This window comes from Nomascus leucogenys, chromosome 12 (genome assembly GCF_006542625.1).
Source record: "Nomascus leucogenys isolate Asia chromosome 12, Asia_NLE_v1, whole genome shotgun sequence".
In the NCBI taxonomy this organism is placed as follows: domain Eukaryota; kingdom Metazoa; phylum Chordata; class Mammalia; order Primates; family Hylobatidae; genus Nomascus; species Nomascus leucogenys.
Genome location: NC_044392.1, coordinates 44,214,439 through 44,234,225, shown reverse-complemented (window position 1 = coordinate 44,234,225; position 19,787 = coordinate 44,214,439). Strand labels below are relative to the sequence as shown.

The 19,787-nt window shown below is 43.8% G+C and overlaps 1 protein-coding gene across 12 annotated transcripts in view; it reads right to left on the bottom strand.

The window, feature by feature from the left end:
* The window catches only part of ARHGEF11 (Rho guanine nucleotide exchange factor 11), a 112,170-nt gene that overhangs the window by 23,485 nt on the left and 68,898 nt on the right, over positions 1–19,787 (bottom strand). For 9 of the 12 annotated variants that reach the window (XM_030824163.1, XM_030824166.1, XM_030824164.1 and 6 more), the window contains 11 exons: positions 19,120–19,191; positions 13,942–14,061; positions 12,244–12,289; positions 11,530–11,606; positions 10,243–10,380; positions 5,467–5,541; positions 5,151–5,252; positions 3,621–3,719; positions 2,366–2,408; positions 994–1,090; positions 692–814 (listed from right to left, as the gene is read on the bottom strand). In XM_030824163.1, the coding sequence (XP_030680023.1) occupies positions 692–814; positions 994–1,090; positions 2,366–2,408; positions 3,621–3,719; positions 5,151–5,252; positions 5,467–5,541; positions 10,243–10,380; positions 11,530–11,606; positions 12,244–12,289; positions 13,942–14,061; positions 19,120–19,191 (992 nt within the window). The remainder of the gene's footprint in view (positions 1–691; positions 815–993; positions 1,091–2,365; positions 2,409–3,620; positions 3,720–5,150; positions 5,253–5,466; positions 5,542–10,242; positions 10,381–11,529; positions 11,607–12,243; positions 12,290–13,941; positions 14,062–19,119; positions 19,192–19,787) is intronic. The other 3 variants (XM_030824170.1, XM_030824173.1, XM_030824174.1) reach the window with 1 other exon arrangement.

Sequence of the window (19,787 nt, the reverse complement as noted above, 5' to 3'; positions counted from 1 at the left end):
TTACCCTGTCATTGAAGTGCCTAGCTGTGCCTATGGATCTGACTTGTATGGAATGGCTTAACCAAGGTCACAAAACTACTTAGTGAGAAGCAGTATTAGGGCAAAAAAATTGCTTCTAAGCCTGAAGTGTCCCCACAAAGTCTGTGATACTGGGGCTTGCATCACAGGTGCCTATGACACTTTCGAAAATGGTGCTAGAAAAACCTAACAAAAGCAGCTGTGTCAGAAGCGCCTTAACATGTTGCACTAGTTCCGTTTTCTGATGTGGATTAGTAAAAGATGGTTCAATTTCCCCTAAGTCAGTTCTAGCTGCCTCCTGAGGGAACTTTATCCACTGGGCACACACAGCACTGGCCTCACTCTCTGTGACAGATAAGATCTTAGAGGCAGGAAGGGAGAGTGGTCAGGAAGAGGGCCAGCAGGGGAAAGCAGAAAGCTTACCACATTCCTGGGGCCCATGGTCTGTCATAACCACCAAATGACTATCAGGAGCTCCAGGCTCTGCCACACCCTTGAATACCTGCAGCCCTCAGCCTGACCAATGCAGCAGGAGAGCATGACTCCCCATCTTTCAGGGGCAGGAGAATCAGGCAAGAAGTGGAAGAGGGGGAAAGGTTGAAAGAACAGACCCACAAAATATGTCAACCTGCTTGGGACGTTCAGTGGGGTGGGAGGAAGCTGAAAGACTCACAAAATATCTCCAAGGGCAGCCAGCTGCTTCTCAGCCACTTGGCGCTCTCGGAGAGGGTCCCCATCCAGGTCTAGCAGGTCATTTTCACCATACAGGCTGCCCAGCCCTAGAGTGCGTTTCGTTCTAAGCCAGATAAACACAGGGAAAGAAAGAAATATACACAAATACTCAACAGATGGACACCCAGAAAGAACAAGGCAAACACATATAACAAGAGATATGTGCACGTCCCAGACGGAAGGAGCCAGGGCCAAGAGGTGGAGGTGCGAGGAGAACGGTGGGAGGGCAGCTCCTGGGCCAACCTGTAGTCGTGGATCTGCTCTTGGATCTCAGGCATGGCTGCCTCTTGAGCTTCACAGAGAACACCACGGGCATCCTCGCTGTTCCGCAGGCGTGAGTCTGTAGTGGGAGACCAGAGAAAGCAGAGTAGGTGGGGTACTAGGGGTGGGGGGAGAGCCCTTCTGCTGAGCATCTCAAGGCATTTCAGCTCCCTATGACACTGGGAGGAAGGGCTGGCTTTCTGCCCTGTTAGCCTAAAGGGAGAAGAGGCCTGGACCTCTCAGGTCATTCCTGATTTCAGGACTGGAATGCTGATATCCAAAGTCCAAGGCAAGGACAACAATATTTTCTGGATGTTCTGTGCTCCATTAAGAGAAATATTAAAGCCCCTCTCATCGGATATGTCTAAGTACCATCCTCTGACATCCAACTGCAGACCTCTGAGAGGCTTGTTCCCCTCTACTGCTCCAGAAGCAGCTCACAAGGCTAAAAAAGGCAAGCACTTCACATTCCAAGAAACCTGAGCTCCCCAGTAGAAACTGAAAGATGTCTCTCCTCTAGTCCCTGCATCTAGCTCCACCCAGGCTAGGCTAAGTCCTTGGGAGCTGCGCTTCATTCTCACTCTGCTTTTGAGCAAGCTCTGTTCACCCTATGCCTGGGCTCTCCTCCCCGTCACATGTGCCCGCAAATCATCTCTTTCTAAATGCAGCTTCCAATTCCTGTCCTCTAAAAAGCTGCCAATGATTAGCTTCTCAGGCTGACATCACCTTAGACTGCCTCCCATTAATTCTTCTACTCATAATTAGAAGGAGAAGAGAGCTGGGCACCATCTAGCCTGCCTGGTCCTCACTCTGGACTCGTTGCTCTCAGTATTAGTTAGGGAACTTATAAAAACAAAAATAAAACACCTCCCCCGCAAAAAAAAAAAACAATAAGAAAAACCATGCTGGAGATTCCAACTCTGCAGGGAGGATGGAGCGAGGCCCTAGTTTCTGTATTTTTTGAGTTCCCCAAGGGATTCTTGATAATCAACCTGGCTGAGGAATCCCTGACCAAGTCTGTTTCCTCTTTGTACAGATAATCCAACGGAGGCCCAGAAAGGTCATGTAGAAGGCTGGCAGACATGAACCCAGGTCTCCTAACTCCAAGTCCAATGTCTTCCCATGACAAGCTCCCCCCAGCAGAGTGAGCACCTAGGCAGGGTCTGTCCCATTTGCACATGTCCGTAAGCTACTGTGCAGTGTTCTGGAGCAATCGTTCCATGGGTCTTTTCTTCTATTAGAGGATGGTTGCCCAAGGACAGGGACTATGTCCCTTCTGTCCTCTGGAGCCTCCTGAGAGCTCAGGACAAGAAAGCCACCAAGAAGAGACTAACCGACCAATGAGCCAACTTACCAATTTCAGCCTGTAACATCTCAGGGATCTTCACTCTCAGAGGCTGAAAAACAGAAGTGTGGAGCAGAAGCGGTCAGGTCTGCACACTCCAGGGAGATGAACAGTGTGAGGGGCGAGGAGGGCTTGGCCACATGAACTTCTTGCCTTTTCGCCTACATCTGCCTACCAGCCTTCTCATCACTCTAGCTGCACACCTGAATTCTAGGCTAGGGTTTTTGGGAAATGGAGTCTGAGGCTACAGAGCAAGCTGGTACTATATTCTGAGGGCGGTTCAGGCAGTTTTTTTCACTCTTATTTCCAGGCCACTAGAGTGCATGGAATGGCATGTTGTCCAAAAAGTGGACCTGTGCTGACTTAGCAGCAAGGGAAAAGGAAAAGCCTTTATTAGGCTATTTGGTGGACTTTCCCTCCCACTCACTCCCATGGGAAAGCTAGCCTTGTGTCACCCAGCCTTGCAGTTAGCATGGTGTTCTGGCTTTGGCTACACAAGTCCCTGACACCTGGATATTGGAGAGGTTCCATAACAACAAACAGAGAACTGGCAGCTCTAACCTCCCTACTCAAGACCCATTTAAGAGGGCAAATATAAAACTCTTAAGAAAAAACAATTTTCTCCAACCTCATTAACCCTACTAGCTTACTGCCAAAAGAATAAAGTCACCTTGGAATTAGTCTAGTTGATCAGATTAGAAAGTCTGGGATGGCAATTGCCCTCTGCAGGCAGAAATGCTCTTGTCAGCGGGATCCCTGACACATCCCTGGGAACTCTGTCCCAATGCACCGGGTGCTGTCTACCCCAGACACTCTGGGGACTCCCACCTCTGACTCCTGCCTTTGGGTAGTAATAGCAACTCAGACTGAGCTTCGGAAACCAGGGTTCTCCTCTTGCCTCACGGATCTAGATCATCTGACGTCTCTAGACCTCTGTTTCTTTGGCCTAGGGATGGGCAAGGCAGGGAGGGTTGGGGGGAACCAGGGCATTGAATCAGGGGAGAATAGGGAGAATTTGGTACAATCTCTTCCTCCAAACATTCCAGAGAGAGGCAATGTGTATTCTATATGTGGAACAACAGAGGTACTGAGAGATTTTTTGAGAGTGGCACTAGGAACAGAATCCAGGAATATTAATCTCTCAGCCTAGATTTCTCTTTAAGAACCTGTCTCTGTTTGGCCTGAATGTTTTGCTTAATTTTCCCTGCCTCTGAGTAGTTCAAAGAATATGATAAAATTATAATCCAATCTATGACTGCCTTACCGCATTTTTCTCCAGGAAAATATTCCAGATGTCTTTCCCCAAGCTTCGGGAATCCTTGGGGCTTGTCTGCTGATAAACTTCCGCACACAGGTAAAAAAGCTAGGAGAAGAGAGAACTGGGTTAGATCAGTGGTTCTCCCCCAGCAGTGATTTTGCCCCCTAGGGGACATTTGGCCATGTCTGGAGACATTTTTAGTTGTCACAACTACTGGGCAAGTGCGGTGCTACTGGCATCTAGTGGGTACAGCCCAGTGATGCAGCTATATTTCCCCAAAGGCACAGAACAGTCTACCACAACAAAGAATTCTCCAGTTCAAAACAGTGCTGAGGTTGAGAAAGCTGGGGTCAGACTATTTCAGAAACCTGTGGTAAAATAACCCCCACCCCCTTTCCCACGGGCACATCTTCAACACTGATTACTCCTCAACTCTGTATCCTCTCCACACATGCTATTTCACTTGTGTCTTGTGCTGGTTTACGTCTTGTTTCCTAAGGGTTCATGTTTTATTTCTCTTTGTGGTATGCCCTGTCTTTATTCAGGAATGCTTCTGGCACTTAGACTTGCACACAGGTCTTCAATGAATACCTGTGGGTGGCTGTTCATTCTGGCTTCTGGTGGTATCCCCAGAAAGACAAAACAGCAGCCCATGCCCCAGGTGAGAAGTTTATTCTGAAGAATACAACCGCGACCCCTCTCCTCCATCTGCCCTTCCTTTCTAAGCAGCTGAGCAGAATGAGGAAACTGGGAAGGCTGCTGGCTCTGAGCACTGTCCCCGGCACTTTGGTCTCCATCCCCTCACATTCCTTCTTGTCATCACCTTCACATGGAAGACCCTTTAAGCCTTGCCATCTGCAAGTTTTCTCGCAGGGCTACTCTCTCAACTCCCGAGTCAGTCTGTATCTACCTTCATTTAAAAAAACTCTAGGAAGAGGCTGGGCGCGGTGGCTTACGCCTGTAATCCCAGCACTTTGGGAGGCTGAGGCGGGTGGATCATGAGGTCAGGAGATCGAGACCATCCTGGCTAATATGGTGAAACCCTGTCTCTACTAAAAATACAAAAAAATTAGCCGGGCATGGTGGCGGGTGCCTGTAGTCCCAGCTACTCGGGAGGCTGAGGCAGGAGAACAGTGTGAACCTGGGAGGGGGAGCTTGCAGTGAGCTGAGATCACGCCACCGCACTCCAGCCTGGGCGACAGTGTGAGACTCCGTCTCAAAAAAAAAAAAAAAAAAAAAAAACTCTAGGAAGAGCAACTTCTCCAAGACAACTTTCTGAAATGATCAAGAATGAGTTTTCCTGGCCTTGCGCTCTTGCTCCTCCCTGGGCAGCTGATGTAGTTAGTTAGCTGCGTCATACAGTAAAAAATCGCCTCTCCATAGGTTTCATCTTCTTGGCTATTTTGTCTGTCCTTGAAGTGCCTGACTGTGCCCATGAAACTGACTTGTAACAGCCAGGGAGCAGAAACAGAGGCTAGAGGTCCTCTCTGACCAGTACCAGCAGGCACTCAATCAAGACGGATGCTTCTGACTTACCAGTGGACTGGGGTCCGCCTGAGAGAAGATGTAACGTAGAAAAACCCCCAGGTGAGCTGGCCGAGACTTCAGTTTCTCCAGATCCTGGAATATGATGTCGCTCTGGAAGGCAGAAGGATGAGCATGGTGGGAGGCTGGGCACAGCAGCACAGCAGGTTCCAGCTTAGCTCCCATGTGATTCCCCGTCCTGGGTTCATAACAGGAGGCTCCCTGCCTCAAGTTCCCTTCACAGCTGATGCTAGTCAAACTGCTTCTAGTCAAGAGCAGCTTGTATGACAAAAAAAATGATGAAAGGAGAAAACTAGGAAACCGTTACCTCGTTGTTGAAATAACCCGGGTCATAGTCTTCCTCTGGGCCAATAATTAAAGGCTTTGTGCTTTGATCTACACCCTGGGGGAGAGAGTCAAGTTGTAGAGATGAGAGGTTATAGAGGACAGAGGATTCAACCACCTCAGTGAAGTTTGTTTAGTTGCGGCACAGCACTCACAAAGCCACCCGGGTCTGGTGAACGTTGGCATCTCATTCCCGCCCCCAAATCAGAGCACAGATGAAATGATTTCCACTTTCAGGAAGTTAACTGCTTCTGGGTGGGGCAGGGCAGATTCAGAGCAGCCTGGTCACATGACATATGAAGATGGGAAGTAGGAGAAAATGCTCTCTTCCTGTTTGCAAAAGATCTGGGGTGGGACTGTCAGTCAACAAAATAAGAGCCTATAGCTCCTGCTGGACTGCTGGGTTGGGGGCTCTGTTTTCCTTAACAGACTAAACAGCCACCCCTACCCCAAACACACATCCTCCATACCTAGTGTCTACCACAGTCCTACTGAACAGTTATTCTGTGCCTAGTAAGCACTGGTGGCTAAATAATGATTGGAGAGCCTACTAGTAGATCTCTGCCTCTCTGAACAAATGGAGATGCGGCTGATCTTTCTCTTTTTTTTTTTTTGAGACGGAGTCTTTCTCTGTCCCCCAGGCTGGAGTGCAGTGGCGCGATCTCGGCTCACTGCAACCTCCACTTCCTGGGTTCACGCCATTCTCCTGCCTCAGCCTCCCAAGTAGCTGGGACTACAGGCGCCCGCCAACACGCCCGGCTAATTTTTTGTATTTTTAGTAGAGACGGGGTTTCACCGTGTTAGCCAGGATGGTCTCGATCTCCTGACCTCGTGATCCGCCCGCCTCGGCCTCCCAAAGTGCTGGGATTACAGGCTTGAGCCACCGCGCCCGGCCGCGGCTGATCTTTCTCTAACACCATTTGCATTATTTCGCTTGCTCGCTCAAGAATCTGTGGTAGATCCCCATTACCTGTCTAAAATCCAAATTTCTTAGTCTGGCTTTTTTTTCTTTCCCCCTTATGCTAATTTAAATAAAATCCTAATCCTAATGGACATGCCATGGATTAGGTATGACGAGAGAGACTTCATATTGCATAAACTTCTCAGATGCTTCACTGAACAAATTTTTCTCCTAAAGGTTCCTTGAGCTTTCAAAGCTTTTCTACTAACTCTACTTCTCACTCAATTTGATCTTTTTCATTTCCAGTGATTCCCCAACAAGGTCTCTGCTTCTGGAACCCACTCAGCTTACATGTGCCTACTTTAACCCAGACCTATGATACCCTCCTAACCCACTTTCTTAAGGGGCTTTTCCTGACAGTTCCTCTCTGATGCTCCTCACCCCTTTTTTGTTTTCCTGGATATTTATGGTCTCTATGCCCAGAATGACTGAGTCACAGAACATGAGTGGCCCAGAGGGTATCTCAGAAACTAGAGTCTAACACTCATTTATAATTGAAAAAAGTGAGGGCCAAACAGATTGACTGGCGTGCTCAAAGCTGCAGAATCAGGCCTGATGTGCTGTATTTGTATTTCCCAGACACATCCTGAGTATCCTCCTCTCTGAAACACCCTACTCTCTGAACCTCTTGGGGTCTGAGAGCCCCAGGAGGTGGTGGGTGAGCACTTGTGGCTCTACTGAGCTCTCTGGTGAAACCTGAAAAGCACTGTTTTTGCTTGTTTATGGGGAGGATTTTTTAAAAAAAGTCTTTAGAAATACGTATTCTTTCTGATTACAAAAGTAGAATATGCTTATTATTAAAAAGATCAAACGTTATAGAATGACATAACAGAAAGTGAGAGTTCCTTATGCATCCATTTCCCTGCTGCTGACAGTTTTATGGAAAGTATTGGTTTTCTTCCTATGCTGTTATTAACATTTATTACTATTAAGAAACTGGAATTATACTCTATTTGCTCTTAACACTTGAAAATGGCAACATAAATAGTTTTCAGAAGATGAAAAAATTTCAGAAGGAAAACAAGGGCTCCAACACTACTGACCCCACACCTGCTTTTATTAGCCACCTGAAGGAAAGCCTTTCCTAGAACAGGATAGACGCCTGAACCCCTTAGCAACCTGAACTTGGTCCTTTAGTTCTACAAGGACAGGGGTATAGAGAGGGCAATGAAAGAGCGGCTAGGATAGGAAAGAGCTCTGTTGGGGCCCAGGAGAACTAAATTCTAGTTCTGACCCTGCCAGTAACAAGGTTAACCCTTGAACATTCCCTTAGACCACACGAAGATTCTAATGGCCAACTTTTTTCCTGATTGTGAGAATTACTTGAGATATTTTGGTAAAGATCTGGCACAGCAGCTGGTACACTAGGCATTTTAATACCTGTCAGATCCCTTTCCCCACCTTTCCCCTCCACATTGTAAGAATAACCAAATTTTATACAATGGGTAAAACTAGAGTATCATATGTTGTCATCTTTTTTAAATTCTATTTTTTGTGAATTTGGCAGCCCAACCAGAACAGGTTCAGAGAGGCTTGCTCACATGTATTCTTCTTTTGCACAGCAGCTCTTGATTAGAATTTTCTTTTGATGCCTGCATAACTCTAGATGTATAAAAAAAATATGTTCACTTAGGCCACGATCCTCTTTTCTACAGATCACACTGTGAAACTTCAGCTTCAAGAAACTTAAGAGCTCTGTGTCCTGGATAAATCCTCCCCTAAGATGCCACTCAGAAGACAATTTTGATTACTCCCATTCACTCATTCATTCACTACACATTATGAAGGTGGCTACTATGTGCCAGGTGCGAGATAAAGCATATAAAGTTGAGGTAAGCCACATAGGGAAGTAACAGCAGAGGAATAAATGCTCTAAGAGAAAAAAGATGCTGCTTGGAACCCTGAACTCCAAGGTGAGAGGACAAGTTTACTAAAATCACAACACCACCAAAGAGAGCTCAGTGAGTAGGATTATCGTTTGCTCTGTTTTCTTGTACCATTTCTCCCCCTTTATCCAAATTACTTTAGAGACCCCATCTTCTGAAGACCTCCTCCTGGACTCAGTGATTAATAGGCTCCCAGAGTCAAAAGAACTCCAGAAAGTAGCTTTTGAACTTTCTGTTGACCATGACTTCTAATAAATATGTTTTCACTGCAACTCAGCACACATATACGTAATTAAAACAGAAGTTTCACAAAATACTTTTATTACATGTGATGAATTCTGATATTTTCTTTTCCATGCTATTAGATTCTATTTCATTAAAACAGATGCTGCTCATGACCTTCAATACTGATATCATGACTCACCAAAAGATGACAACCCACAGTTTGAAAATACCACCTGTATAACTCCTGACACCAGTGTTTTCCAGCATGGGAAGTGGAACTCAAAATGATTTTAAGTGAGATGATTTTTGTTGAGGGTCAAAATGATTTTAGGTGATATCTGGACATGGCATTAAATAATACTGGCTCATATTGTAAGAAAGTTAGTTTCTTTTCAGTTCTCATTCCATCCTTTTGATTAACCCAGGAAAAATTTCAGCCTGGTGACTGCATAGCTTTAATACCTTTAACCAAGGCAGAATTGGCCTCAAGCTTAATTAAAGCCTTTGACAAGCAACAGAATTGATCTAGAGTTTATTTTTCAGGTTGTTTTAAATTTTGTCTCTACTTTTTGAGTAAGTTACATCACGTAGTTTAAAATTAAAAGGACACAAAGGGGTAAAGATAATAAAAAGTCTCCCATCCGCTTCGTCCTCAAGCCACCTAATTCCCCTCCTCAGAGGCAATAACCATCAGTTTCTTAAACATTCATCCAGAGATGTCTTAATAAAGAGGCTCCTTTTCCTCTTTTTAATATAAATGGCAGCTTTCTTCTACACTGTTCTATATCTTTCTAGGTAGAATTTAACAAACTTGGTTCTAAACTTATTTAGTGTTACATTTACTCTGCATTTATAGTGTATCGTGATGCTGGCTTTAATTTAAGGTAATGACAGATTTCCTTAAGATGAATTTAAGTTTAAAGAACTTAAACTTGGCTTAAAGAAAAATATTAAGTAACATTATACAGGTAGAACGTTGAGTATTTAGATGTCTAACAACGTCTGAACATTGTTAGACACAGTTAATGGTGTCTGAAAAACAACAGGCAATTCTCTGGCTCTCAAGTCCATTCCATTGCCAGACAGCCCAGCTTCTTTGCAAACTGTTTGCATTAAGTCAAAACCTGTCTTCCTGAAGTCTCTCCTGGATCTAGCTCTACCCTTGAGAGCAGGGCCTTTCATATCAGGTTTTGCAGAACCTTAGGGCTCCATGGAAGTACCCTTGAGGGAAAGGGGAGGTTGATCAGTAAAGGTCCTAGGGGAGCTAAGTTTTTTTTTTTTTTCTTTTCTATGTTAGGGTTCCAAATAATAAGATTTTGTTCGAGAAAAGGATTTTGCTAAGGAATGGGGAAACTGAAAATTAGTATCCTGGAGAAACACTGCCTAAACCTATTTCCTATTCTGTATAGACAGAAAGACCAGCTATCCGCTCCTTAGCTGTTACTCCCTACAGATGCATTCACCCACTCTCCACATAGAAATGGAGCTAGCCTTACTTTCGTATCTCTATTTATGCCATGTTCTCTTTCTTTACTATTTGCTCTCTATGTAAGTGACTGTCTCCAAGTTTGGGTTGCTGAAGCAGGGGTTTAGTCTGATGATCCAAGACCATGTATTGGTAACACCCATGCCTCCAAATCTCACTTCTGAGAAAAGGAAAACTGCAGGATGGCTCCAGATCACTCACCTGGTCACCGGTTGAGGGGACTGCTGCATCCGAGCCCTGCCGCCTGTGGTGCTGGGCTACCCTGGCCATGATCACAGGGGAGGTTCGAGGACTGTCTAGCCCAGGGTCTGACAGTACTGAGTTCCGATTCATCAATGACTAGAGAAACAAAGAATTCTGTGAGAAGGAACCTTGTCTGGAAGACCCTCAAGGCTCAGCTCACTTGGTGTTGGTGGTGATAACCATACTTATAACATCAGCTAAGAGAAGTGCAGTACTTGCTCTGTGCCCGGCATTATACTAAGCCCTTCATTACATATTATCTCATTCGATTTACACAGTAGCCCTTTGAGGTAGATATTATTATTCATCCCATTTTCACATGATGAGACTCTAAGAGGTTATGAGACTTGCTAAGTCAGAGAGCTAGTCATGAGGTGTATCCTGGACTTAACCCAGGCAGCCTCAACTCACAGCACACACTCTTCATCACCAACTCTGTGGCCTTCCAGATAATGTCAACTGTAGATTCTTTAGGATCCCTGTCCCACTCCACTTTCTTGGTGACTTTCCCACATACCGATCCTTTCACATATATTTCATCATTTTCCCATGGACAGGGCAGTAAGAAAATAAAATTCTAATTGTTATCTAAAATTAGGTTTTTAACATGTTTTCAACCACATATTCACATATTTAATTACTCTGGCCACAAATATTTTGCTAACTTCATTACTACTTCTTCCACTCATTCTTACTTTTGTATTGCAATTCATAGTTTACATGTGCAAACTGAAACACCTGGAAGAGATAACCTTTGAGGTCAAAACCTGAAATTCTTTTAGTCATTCCAGAAAAGACAAGCTATTTGAGAAGAAAAAGATCCACAGCAAAAAAAGACTACCACTTCTGAATAGGTTGGGTTCACTGTATTAATCTAAGGTGATGTTATTCCTGGACAGGTGGAAATGTGTTTTTGGTCAAGTCACTGTTTTAGATTATTTCATCTCTGCTCCCTCACTCTCAAAGGCTTGCCACAGTTAATGCCATGGCCGCCCTCTCCACCCTACTCTTTATATAACAGAGTTGACAATGATAAAATGAAAGCCAGATTTGATAATCTTGCATGTTGGATGCATCTGAAATTTCTGCTTTGGAACCCAGAGCACAGTGACTACATCCTTGGAACTAGAACGATGGAAGAGGCACACGGAGGCCTCAGCGCGGCTGGTAGGCAGCAGAACCTTGGGGCAAGGGAAGGGACCCCGAATGCACGCCCTGAATGAGCCTTGCCCTGCTGGGACTCACCTCACTGAGGGAAGGAAAGCGTTCTGTCCCAGAGTCCAAGCCACTGTCCCCCTCCTGGGAATCCAGAGAGAGCCGGCCTGAGAAGAAAATAGTTTCTATAATACAGAAGGAGCTGTGGCCTAGGGGAAAGAGAGCCTTTATTCTGGGCACCTGTGTGCAGGGCAGGAAGGGGAAGCTGCCATCTTTTCTTTCACCAGCTTCCCTTCAGCTCTCTCATCCCATGACCCCTAGACTCGGACACTTCCCAGCACACCTCCCCTCTGCTCTCATCACATCTAGCTTTCACCTGTCTCTGCACCTGGGCACAGGCCATGTCACCTCCTGAAATGACTCCATAACTCTCTCTCACAACTAGTTTTGCCCCTCAACTCCTTCCCAACCCTCTTCTGGTCACCACCCATTTCTTCTTACAACAAATATTTGCTGAATTCCTTAGTGCCAGGAGCTGTCAGGCAAGCTGCTGTCTGGACCATACTCATTCTGGTATCTTACTAGCCCTTATCTATCCCAGCTATTGGCTATACACTCAATTCTACTGCCTAAGTTGTATCCAGCTTCCCTGTGTATTTATACTGCTTTCTCCCATTATTCCATTTCTCAGACGGCAGGCACTATATGTTTTCTTTCCTGGAATCTGCCCCATGGGGAGGGTAAACAGATAAGAAACATGGACTAGAGATATGCCAGAGAAAAAAGGGGTGATGGGGGACTTACCTTCTGATGGTCTCTGGCTGGTGTCACCATACAGTGGAAGTATGTCCTGCAACAGAAAGGCCCACAGGGTGGGCAAATTCTGTGAGCCTCTCCCCCTACGGTTTCCTTCCACCAATCAGTGCCTTATTTGCTTACAATTAGTGGCCTCTTCCGCTTCATTGCCTCAAAAATGCCCAGCTAGAAGAGATACTGCTTCATTTGTACAGTTTGAGGATGACAATGATCCCTAATGGTGGAAAGGGAGCTTTACTATTACTGAAATTCTAAAAGCTAGCTTTATCCAATCACCCTGGACCTCAAAGCATATATTGCCTTATTTGGATACAAGAAAGAACTTCTTAACCATCAAGAAGTATAAAAAAAGACTCAAGCAGGTGACCGAGGGAAGATATAAAAGGTTTACCTTTGAAGATCTTTGAGGAGGATGGACAGGCATTGGCCTGAGACTGACTGAGCTAGTGGGATGTGAAGGAAGCGATGGTGATAGTGCTTTGCTGTTTACAAAGCACTTTTCTATGTCACATTTAATCTTTCAATGGCTCTGGCTTAGGCATGTTACTCTCATGTTACAAATGAGGAAACAGAAGCTCAGAGATCTTAAGTAACTGGCCCAAGATACACAGCAGGTCAACCCTAAGGCCAGGATTGGAGCTCAGACCTTCTGATTCCAAGCTTAGTTTCTCAGACTCATCACCTCATAGCACAACCAACAGTGCAGTGGCAGCAGCAAACATGTACAGCCCCTGTGTCAAAGGCATGCTTTAAGTCTAACAACACTGTGATCTCCATTTTATAAATGAGGAAGCTAAGGCTCCTATGGATTAATTAACTTGCCCAACAGTCTTTAAGCTGATGAGAAGTGATGCTGGATTTGAATCCAGATGGTCTAAGTCCACAACCTGAGCTCCTACCTATCAACCATGTAATATGAGAAGTCCTTCAGAAAATGAAGCAGTTTAAATGTATTTGCCTGTGTTTCCCAAACTTTTTTGATCTGAATATCCTAAAAGCAAAAGTAGATCATCTTTAAATAATTCCTATTGGCTTTGGCAAATGCTATTCTTGGAGACCTTAAAGTTTCTGGAGAGTTACTTCTTATTTACCCCAAGAATTAAGGCCTGATGGAGAGCAGTAAGACGCTAATAGCAAAGTCCCTGAAGAGAATAGATAAAGAATCATCTACTCTCTGGAGTTTTCCATAAAGTGTGGTTATCTGCTGATACAGATCCATCCCAACAGACTGGGGGTCTTTTATGTAGTCTGACTTTAAAAAATACTTGTATTTCTTTGAGAAGACTCATTCTTGAGGATAGGTGGTGGGAAAGGGTACCAGATGAAATACTGGGTAAAACCAGTATGGAAATATACATACATCCACTATGAGGAACTACCCAGAAGGGAAGGATAATTCAGAGACTAACACTGACAATCTGTTTATTTCGTATTTCTTTCTTTCCATAGCCTATGTTGTTGGAGGGCAAGAAATAGGCTTTTTCTTTTTATGGTATCCCAAGTGTCACTACATTGCTCAGCCTCTTTGGTGCTGACCTTGGTTTCTTTGTAAAATACTAAACACTTACTAGTTCAGCCTTGAGGTCCTGGCATAACCCAAGAAGCCTTCTGTCCTTGCTTTTTCCCTCACTCTACCCCCAGTTCCACTGCATGTGCCCTTACTAGAGCTGTGCCTACATCACTCACCACTAAGCCACCAGTCTCCTGCTGGATCTTCAGCTGTAACTGAGTGACTCGCCGCCGGGCACCTTCGATCTGCTCTTCCAGTAGGCTGGCGGGGTTCCGGCTATAGACCTCACAGATACGCTAGGGATGGGTGAGGAGGAGAAGGGGGAGGGGAAAAGGCAGAGGGGTGGTTAGTAGAGAATGGATGACTCACCAGTGGGGAGAATAGGCAGTTATCCCAAAACAAAGAGGAGAGAGAAGAGGTCTCTGCCTCCAAGGAGATGCGCGGTATTTCAACATCATTTAGGATCAGAAAAAGATGTAAGTGATGAGAAAAAGAACACAGGAGACAACCACAGAAAGAAGACAAACACAAAGGCCTGTCCTAATCTGAGCCATTCTTCAAGGTCTGCCTTAAGTCCCACATCCCAAATGAGGCCTTCTTCAGCTACCACTCAAGTATGAAATATTTAAGTGACTGTCCAGAACAGAACATAAAAAAAGTGCTAAAGAGGGAACTTACACACGATGGAACCACAAGAAATGAGAGGAAGCAGTGTCGACTACAACAGCCAACGCCTCTGCCAGTCCCATCCTCAGGAAGCTCCTGGAGAGCAGGTACCATCCTAGCCACTTATCTAGCACTCCTCAGGGCACATAGCAGGGGACAGCACAGGGGAGGAGGGCTTCACAGTTAGGGACACCTGGCTTTGACTTCTGGCACCTCCACTTACTAGCTGTATAGACTTGGGCAAGCTTGAATACATCCTCATTGATAAAATGGAGATGACAATACCTGCCTCATGGGACGGGTGTAATAGTGGATTGAGATTACGTATATGAGGTGCTTAGCAGAATGTCTAGCGCAAAGTCAGATACCTGAATACATGGCAGCTATTAACATTTCATTACAAAAGGAGATGCTCCATAAAGCTTGTTGGTAAATAAAGACATTGGGTTCACATATTATCTAGGCTCATCTGGGGCTTCACTACTACCTGACAACCATTTTACAAATTCCCCATACTTAATATTTCATCTTCTCCATGCCCATCAAACCCCAATCCTTCCCTGGCCTTGGCAGATAATACCATCTGGTAAAAACCTTCCCAACTGTACTCCATTTCAAAACATCTTCAGCCATCTTTTTTTCCTGGCTCAGAAGAAAAACTATGTCTAAATATTTCAAGAAATTAAACCCTCTGACTGCTTTGGGCTCTTCTTGGGCACTGTTCACATATCTTTGAAGTCTCCTTTTTCCAATGGCTCCTTCTCTCCACCCTACAAAATGTTCAAGTTTCCTGATTTAAAACAAAAACAAACCACCACAACAAAACTCTTTCAATCATTTCTGATGATTCTTCAAGCCACTGCCCCATTTGTTTCCCCTTCTTTTCACAGCCATTTTTTTTTTCTTTTTTTGTAAAGGGATATGAGCCGGTGGTTTTCTGATTTTATTTATTTATTTAAATAGACCCAGGGGCTTGCTATGTTGCCCAGGGGTCTTGAACTCTTGGCCTCAAGTGATCCTCTACTTTGGCCTCCCCAAGTGCTGGGATTACAGGCGTGAGCCACCATGCCCAGCCCACAGCTGAATGTTTCAAAACATTAGTCTACAACTAGGGCCCTGCACTTCTTTGCTTCTAGTCGCTCATCAATATATACAATCTAGTTTCCTCCCGTTACTGCACAGGCTACTCTTTCAAAAATCAAATGTAATAGCAAGTGATGTGATATTAGAGGTTGGTGCCATGTGCTGTAGAAGCACCTATGTCCCAAAATTCCATCCTCAGCTCTCTCCTCTCTGTACTGGTGTTCTGGGTGATCTCTTTCAGTCATCCAGTCCCCAGTTACACTAGTATACCCAAAGCTGACCTTCATTTCCTTCCCCTAAGCTCTGCTCCTCTCCTCTATCTCACTCTGTCACTGGTATCACCTGATCTACCCAGACACACAAACTTGGAGCCATCTTTTATTCTTTCTTCTCCTTCACCAATGGATAAGTTCTACTGATTAGCCCTCTGACAAGTCTCCCATTGCTATCCTCTCCTTTTTGCTCTTACTCCTGCTGTTCTTCTTAAATCTGTCATTATTGCTTATCTACTGCAATAGCCCCCTCGATGGTTTCCTTACATTTAACACACTTCTCCAAAGAACACTGGTTTGAAAATGTGATCAGCCCCCACTCAAAGTTCTTTGATTAATTCCCACAGACTTCAAAACAAATTCCAAGCTCCTCATGGTATTCATGGCCAATAACATCTTCCAGTCACAAGACTCACTGCATTTTTTCTTTTTCTTTTTTTTTTGAGACAGGGTCTTGCTCTGTCACTCAGGCTGGAGTGCAGTGGTGCAATTATAGCTTTGCAGCCTCAAACTCCTGGGCTTAAATGGTCCTCCTACCTCAGCCTCCTAAGTAGCTACGACTGCAGGCATGCACCACTATGTCTGGCTAGTTTTTAAAATTTTTTTAGAGACATGGTCTCACTATGCTGCCCAGGCTGGTGTTGAACTTGTAGGCTCAAGTAATCTTCCCACTTTGGCTTCCCAAAGTGCTGGGATTACAGGCATGAGCTACCAATCCTGGTCCCACTGCCATTTTCAATGTTCTATTAACAGCAGACTGAACCCAACTCAAGCATCACCTCATGAAGCCTTCTGATTATTGCATAAATAATTATGCTTTGTTTTGGGCTTCAAGAGCATTAAAATTTTTAAAAAATTGCTATTGAGCTATAATTCATATGACATAAACATCACGATTTTAAAGTGTACAACTCAATGGTCTCTAGTATATTCACAGAGTTGTGCAGCCACTCCCACTATCTAATTCCAGAACATTTCCATAACTCCAAAAAGAAAGCTGGTACCTGTAAGCAATCACTCCCAATTTCCCCTTCCTTCACCCTCTGGCAACCACTGATCTACTTTCTGTTCATGAATCTGCATATTTCGGACACTCCATGTAAGTGGAATAATACGACCTGTAGATTTTTGTGTCTGGCTTCTTTCACCTGGCATACCGTTTTCAGGGTTCTTCCATGTTGTAGCATTTATTAGTACTTCTTTCTTTTTTATGGCTGAGTAAAATCCCATTGTATGAACAGACTATATTTTGCTTATCTATTCATCAGCGGATGAACATTTGGGTTGTTTCTACTTTCTGGCTATTATTAATAATGCTGGTATGAATGTTCACGTACAAGTTTTTGTGTGAACCTATGTTCTCAATTCTCTTGGATATATACCTGGGAGTGGAACTGCTGGGTCATATAGTATTGCTGTGTTTCATGTTCTGAAGAACTGTCAAACTGTTTTCCAGAGTGCTTGCACTATTTTACACTCCCACCATCAATGGCGGAATAGATTAGCATAGTGAATATGCAGACAAAACATAAACAAGTATTGTTTAGATTTCTCCACATCTCACAACGCTTGTTATTTTCCATTATTTTGGTTATAGCCATCCTAATAGGTGAGAAGTGGTAGGTCATTGTCATTTTGATTAGCATCTTCCTGTGAATAACAATGCTGGGCATCTTCCCATGCTTATTGGCCATTTGTATGTCTGTCTTCTTTAGAGACTATCTATTCAAATCCTTTGCAAGTTTTTAAAGTGGGTTGTCTTTTTATTGTTGAGCTTTTAAGAGTCCTTTATATATTCTGGTATTAGACCCTTATCAGATACTTGAATTGTAAATATTTTTCCCCATTTCTTCTATGGATTGTCTTTACTTTCTTGATAAAATCCTTTGACATATACAAGCTTTAAATTTTGATGAAATCCAACTAACCATTCTTTTTTTTTTTTTTTGGGGTTATGCTTTTGGTGTCATATCTAACAAACCACTGCCCAATCCAAGGTCATGAAGATTTACTTCTACCTAAAATTTTTTCTAGGAGTTTTACAGTTTTTAAAAACAGTTTTGGCTCTTGCATTTACGTCTTTGTCTGCTTTGAGTTAAATTTTGTTTATTGTGTGAGGTAAGGGTCCAAATTAATTATCTGTATGTAGATATCCAGTTGTCCCAGCACCATTTATTGAAAATACTATTCTTTCTCCATTGAATTGTCTTGGTACCTTTGTTGAAAATCAATTGACCAGAGATGCATGGGTTAATTTCTGGCATCTGAATTCTATTCCATTGATCTACAGGTCTATCCTTGAACCAGTATCATACTGTCTTGATTACTCTGACATTTGCCAATATATAAATGTTAGCACTTACAATATAGTATATCTTCATTCATTCATCCATATCCTATGGAATCACTAACTCATTAAAGGAGAGGTTTATCTTTGTAACCATTCCAACACCCACCCCTAACATTACCCCCATCTACTGCTTCAACACACACACAGTATCTAGCATATAGCAAGGACTCAGTGCTTGTGAAATAAATACTTGTATTTTCATATCTTTGTGCCTTTGACCTATGCTGTCTTTTCACTGGCATTCCCTCCCTCATCTCTTTTGCCTACTAAAGTACCACTCTTCAAGGCCCAGCTGAAATACTATCCTCTCTGTGAAGCGCTTCCCCATATTTCCTATTATTAATTTTTCTCTTCTTTGTTCTCTTATTGTAAGCTCTTTGTTCCTCCCACTCTCCCTCCTACTGTAATTTGAATTTCCTCCATTAGATTTTAAACATGTTGAGGGCAAGAACCATCTAATCTTTTTTATTTCTATATAGCCTAGAAACTAAAACAATGTTTTATATATGGTGGCACTTCCATGGATGGCTGTAATAGGAATCTGGTTATTCCACTCCAGTAAATTAATCTTCTTACTGTTCTCTGTGCACATCATTTCCTAGGCCTGAAAACTCTCTTCACCCAAGTGCTCCCCAACTCTTTCAGTCTGGCCCAGCACTCACCTACCCACCCCTTTCTTCCCTCTTTTCCTTCCCTTCCTTGGAAATGTCCCAGATAAACTCCGTTGACTTTTTTTTGTGTACATACTCACTATCCTAATCTATTACACATGGAGAATCTTATTCATTTTATTGGTGAAATTCTGCTTTAACAAATTCTACTGGCCAATGACAATTCTTTAGTGGTTCCAGAAGTTTTATTTTTTGAGCTTTTACTGTGATAGGATATTGCCTGTAAATTAAGTTGTGTACATTGGCAGGCTGCTCTGATAAAGTATTATTTCACTCAGGCAATGGCCAGTCTACCCTTGGCAGTGACCTTACCTGTAATTCTTTTTCTTCCTGCCTCAGCATATTCCTGAGGATCTGGGTGGCATGTTTTTGAACTTTGGGATCCTAGAGATGGAAAATATGGCAATATGAGAGTTAGGGACTAACTCAATAGCTTAGCTCTCTTCTATCTGCTGGTTCTTGGGCAAGGAAAGCTATGAGAGTAGAGCCTGGATCATAAGTATGTTTTATTCAGTACCTTGCTGGAATGCAGTAAACACAAAATCTTATTTTGAGTTTATGCCTCAATTTGGCTGTAATCACCTTTGGTATCAAGTTGCTCTCTAAAGTCTCCCAGGACTTGGGGGCTCAGTCTTCATTCCAACTGAAAAATCCTGTTCCCTATACTTGTCTGCATCTTGTCCTCTTTTAACTCTTCACATAGGTGTTTCTTGCTTCTAGAGTTCTCTTTCTACTTGTTTTTTTGTTTGTTTTGTTTTTTCTTTGAGATGGGGTCTCACTCTGTCACCCAGGCTGGAGTGCATTGGCACGATCATGGCTCACTGCAACCTCTGCCTCCTGGGCTCAAACAACCCTCCTGCCTCAGGAGGGACCACAGGTGCATGGCACCTGGGACCACAGGTGCATGCCTGGGACCACAGGTGCATGCCTGGGACCACAGGTGCATGCCACCATGTCTGGCTAATTTTTTGTATTTTTGG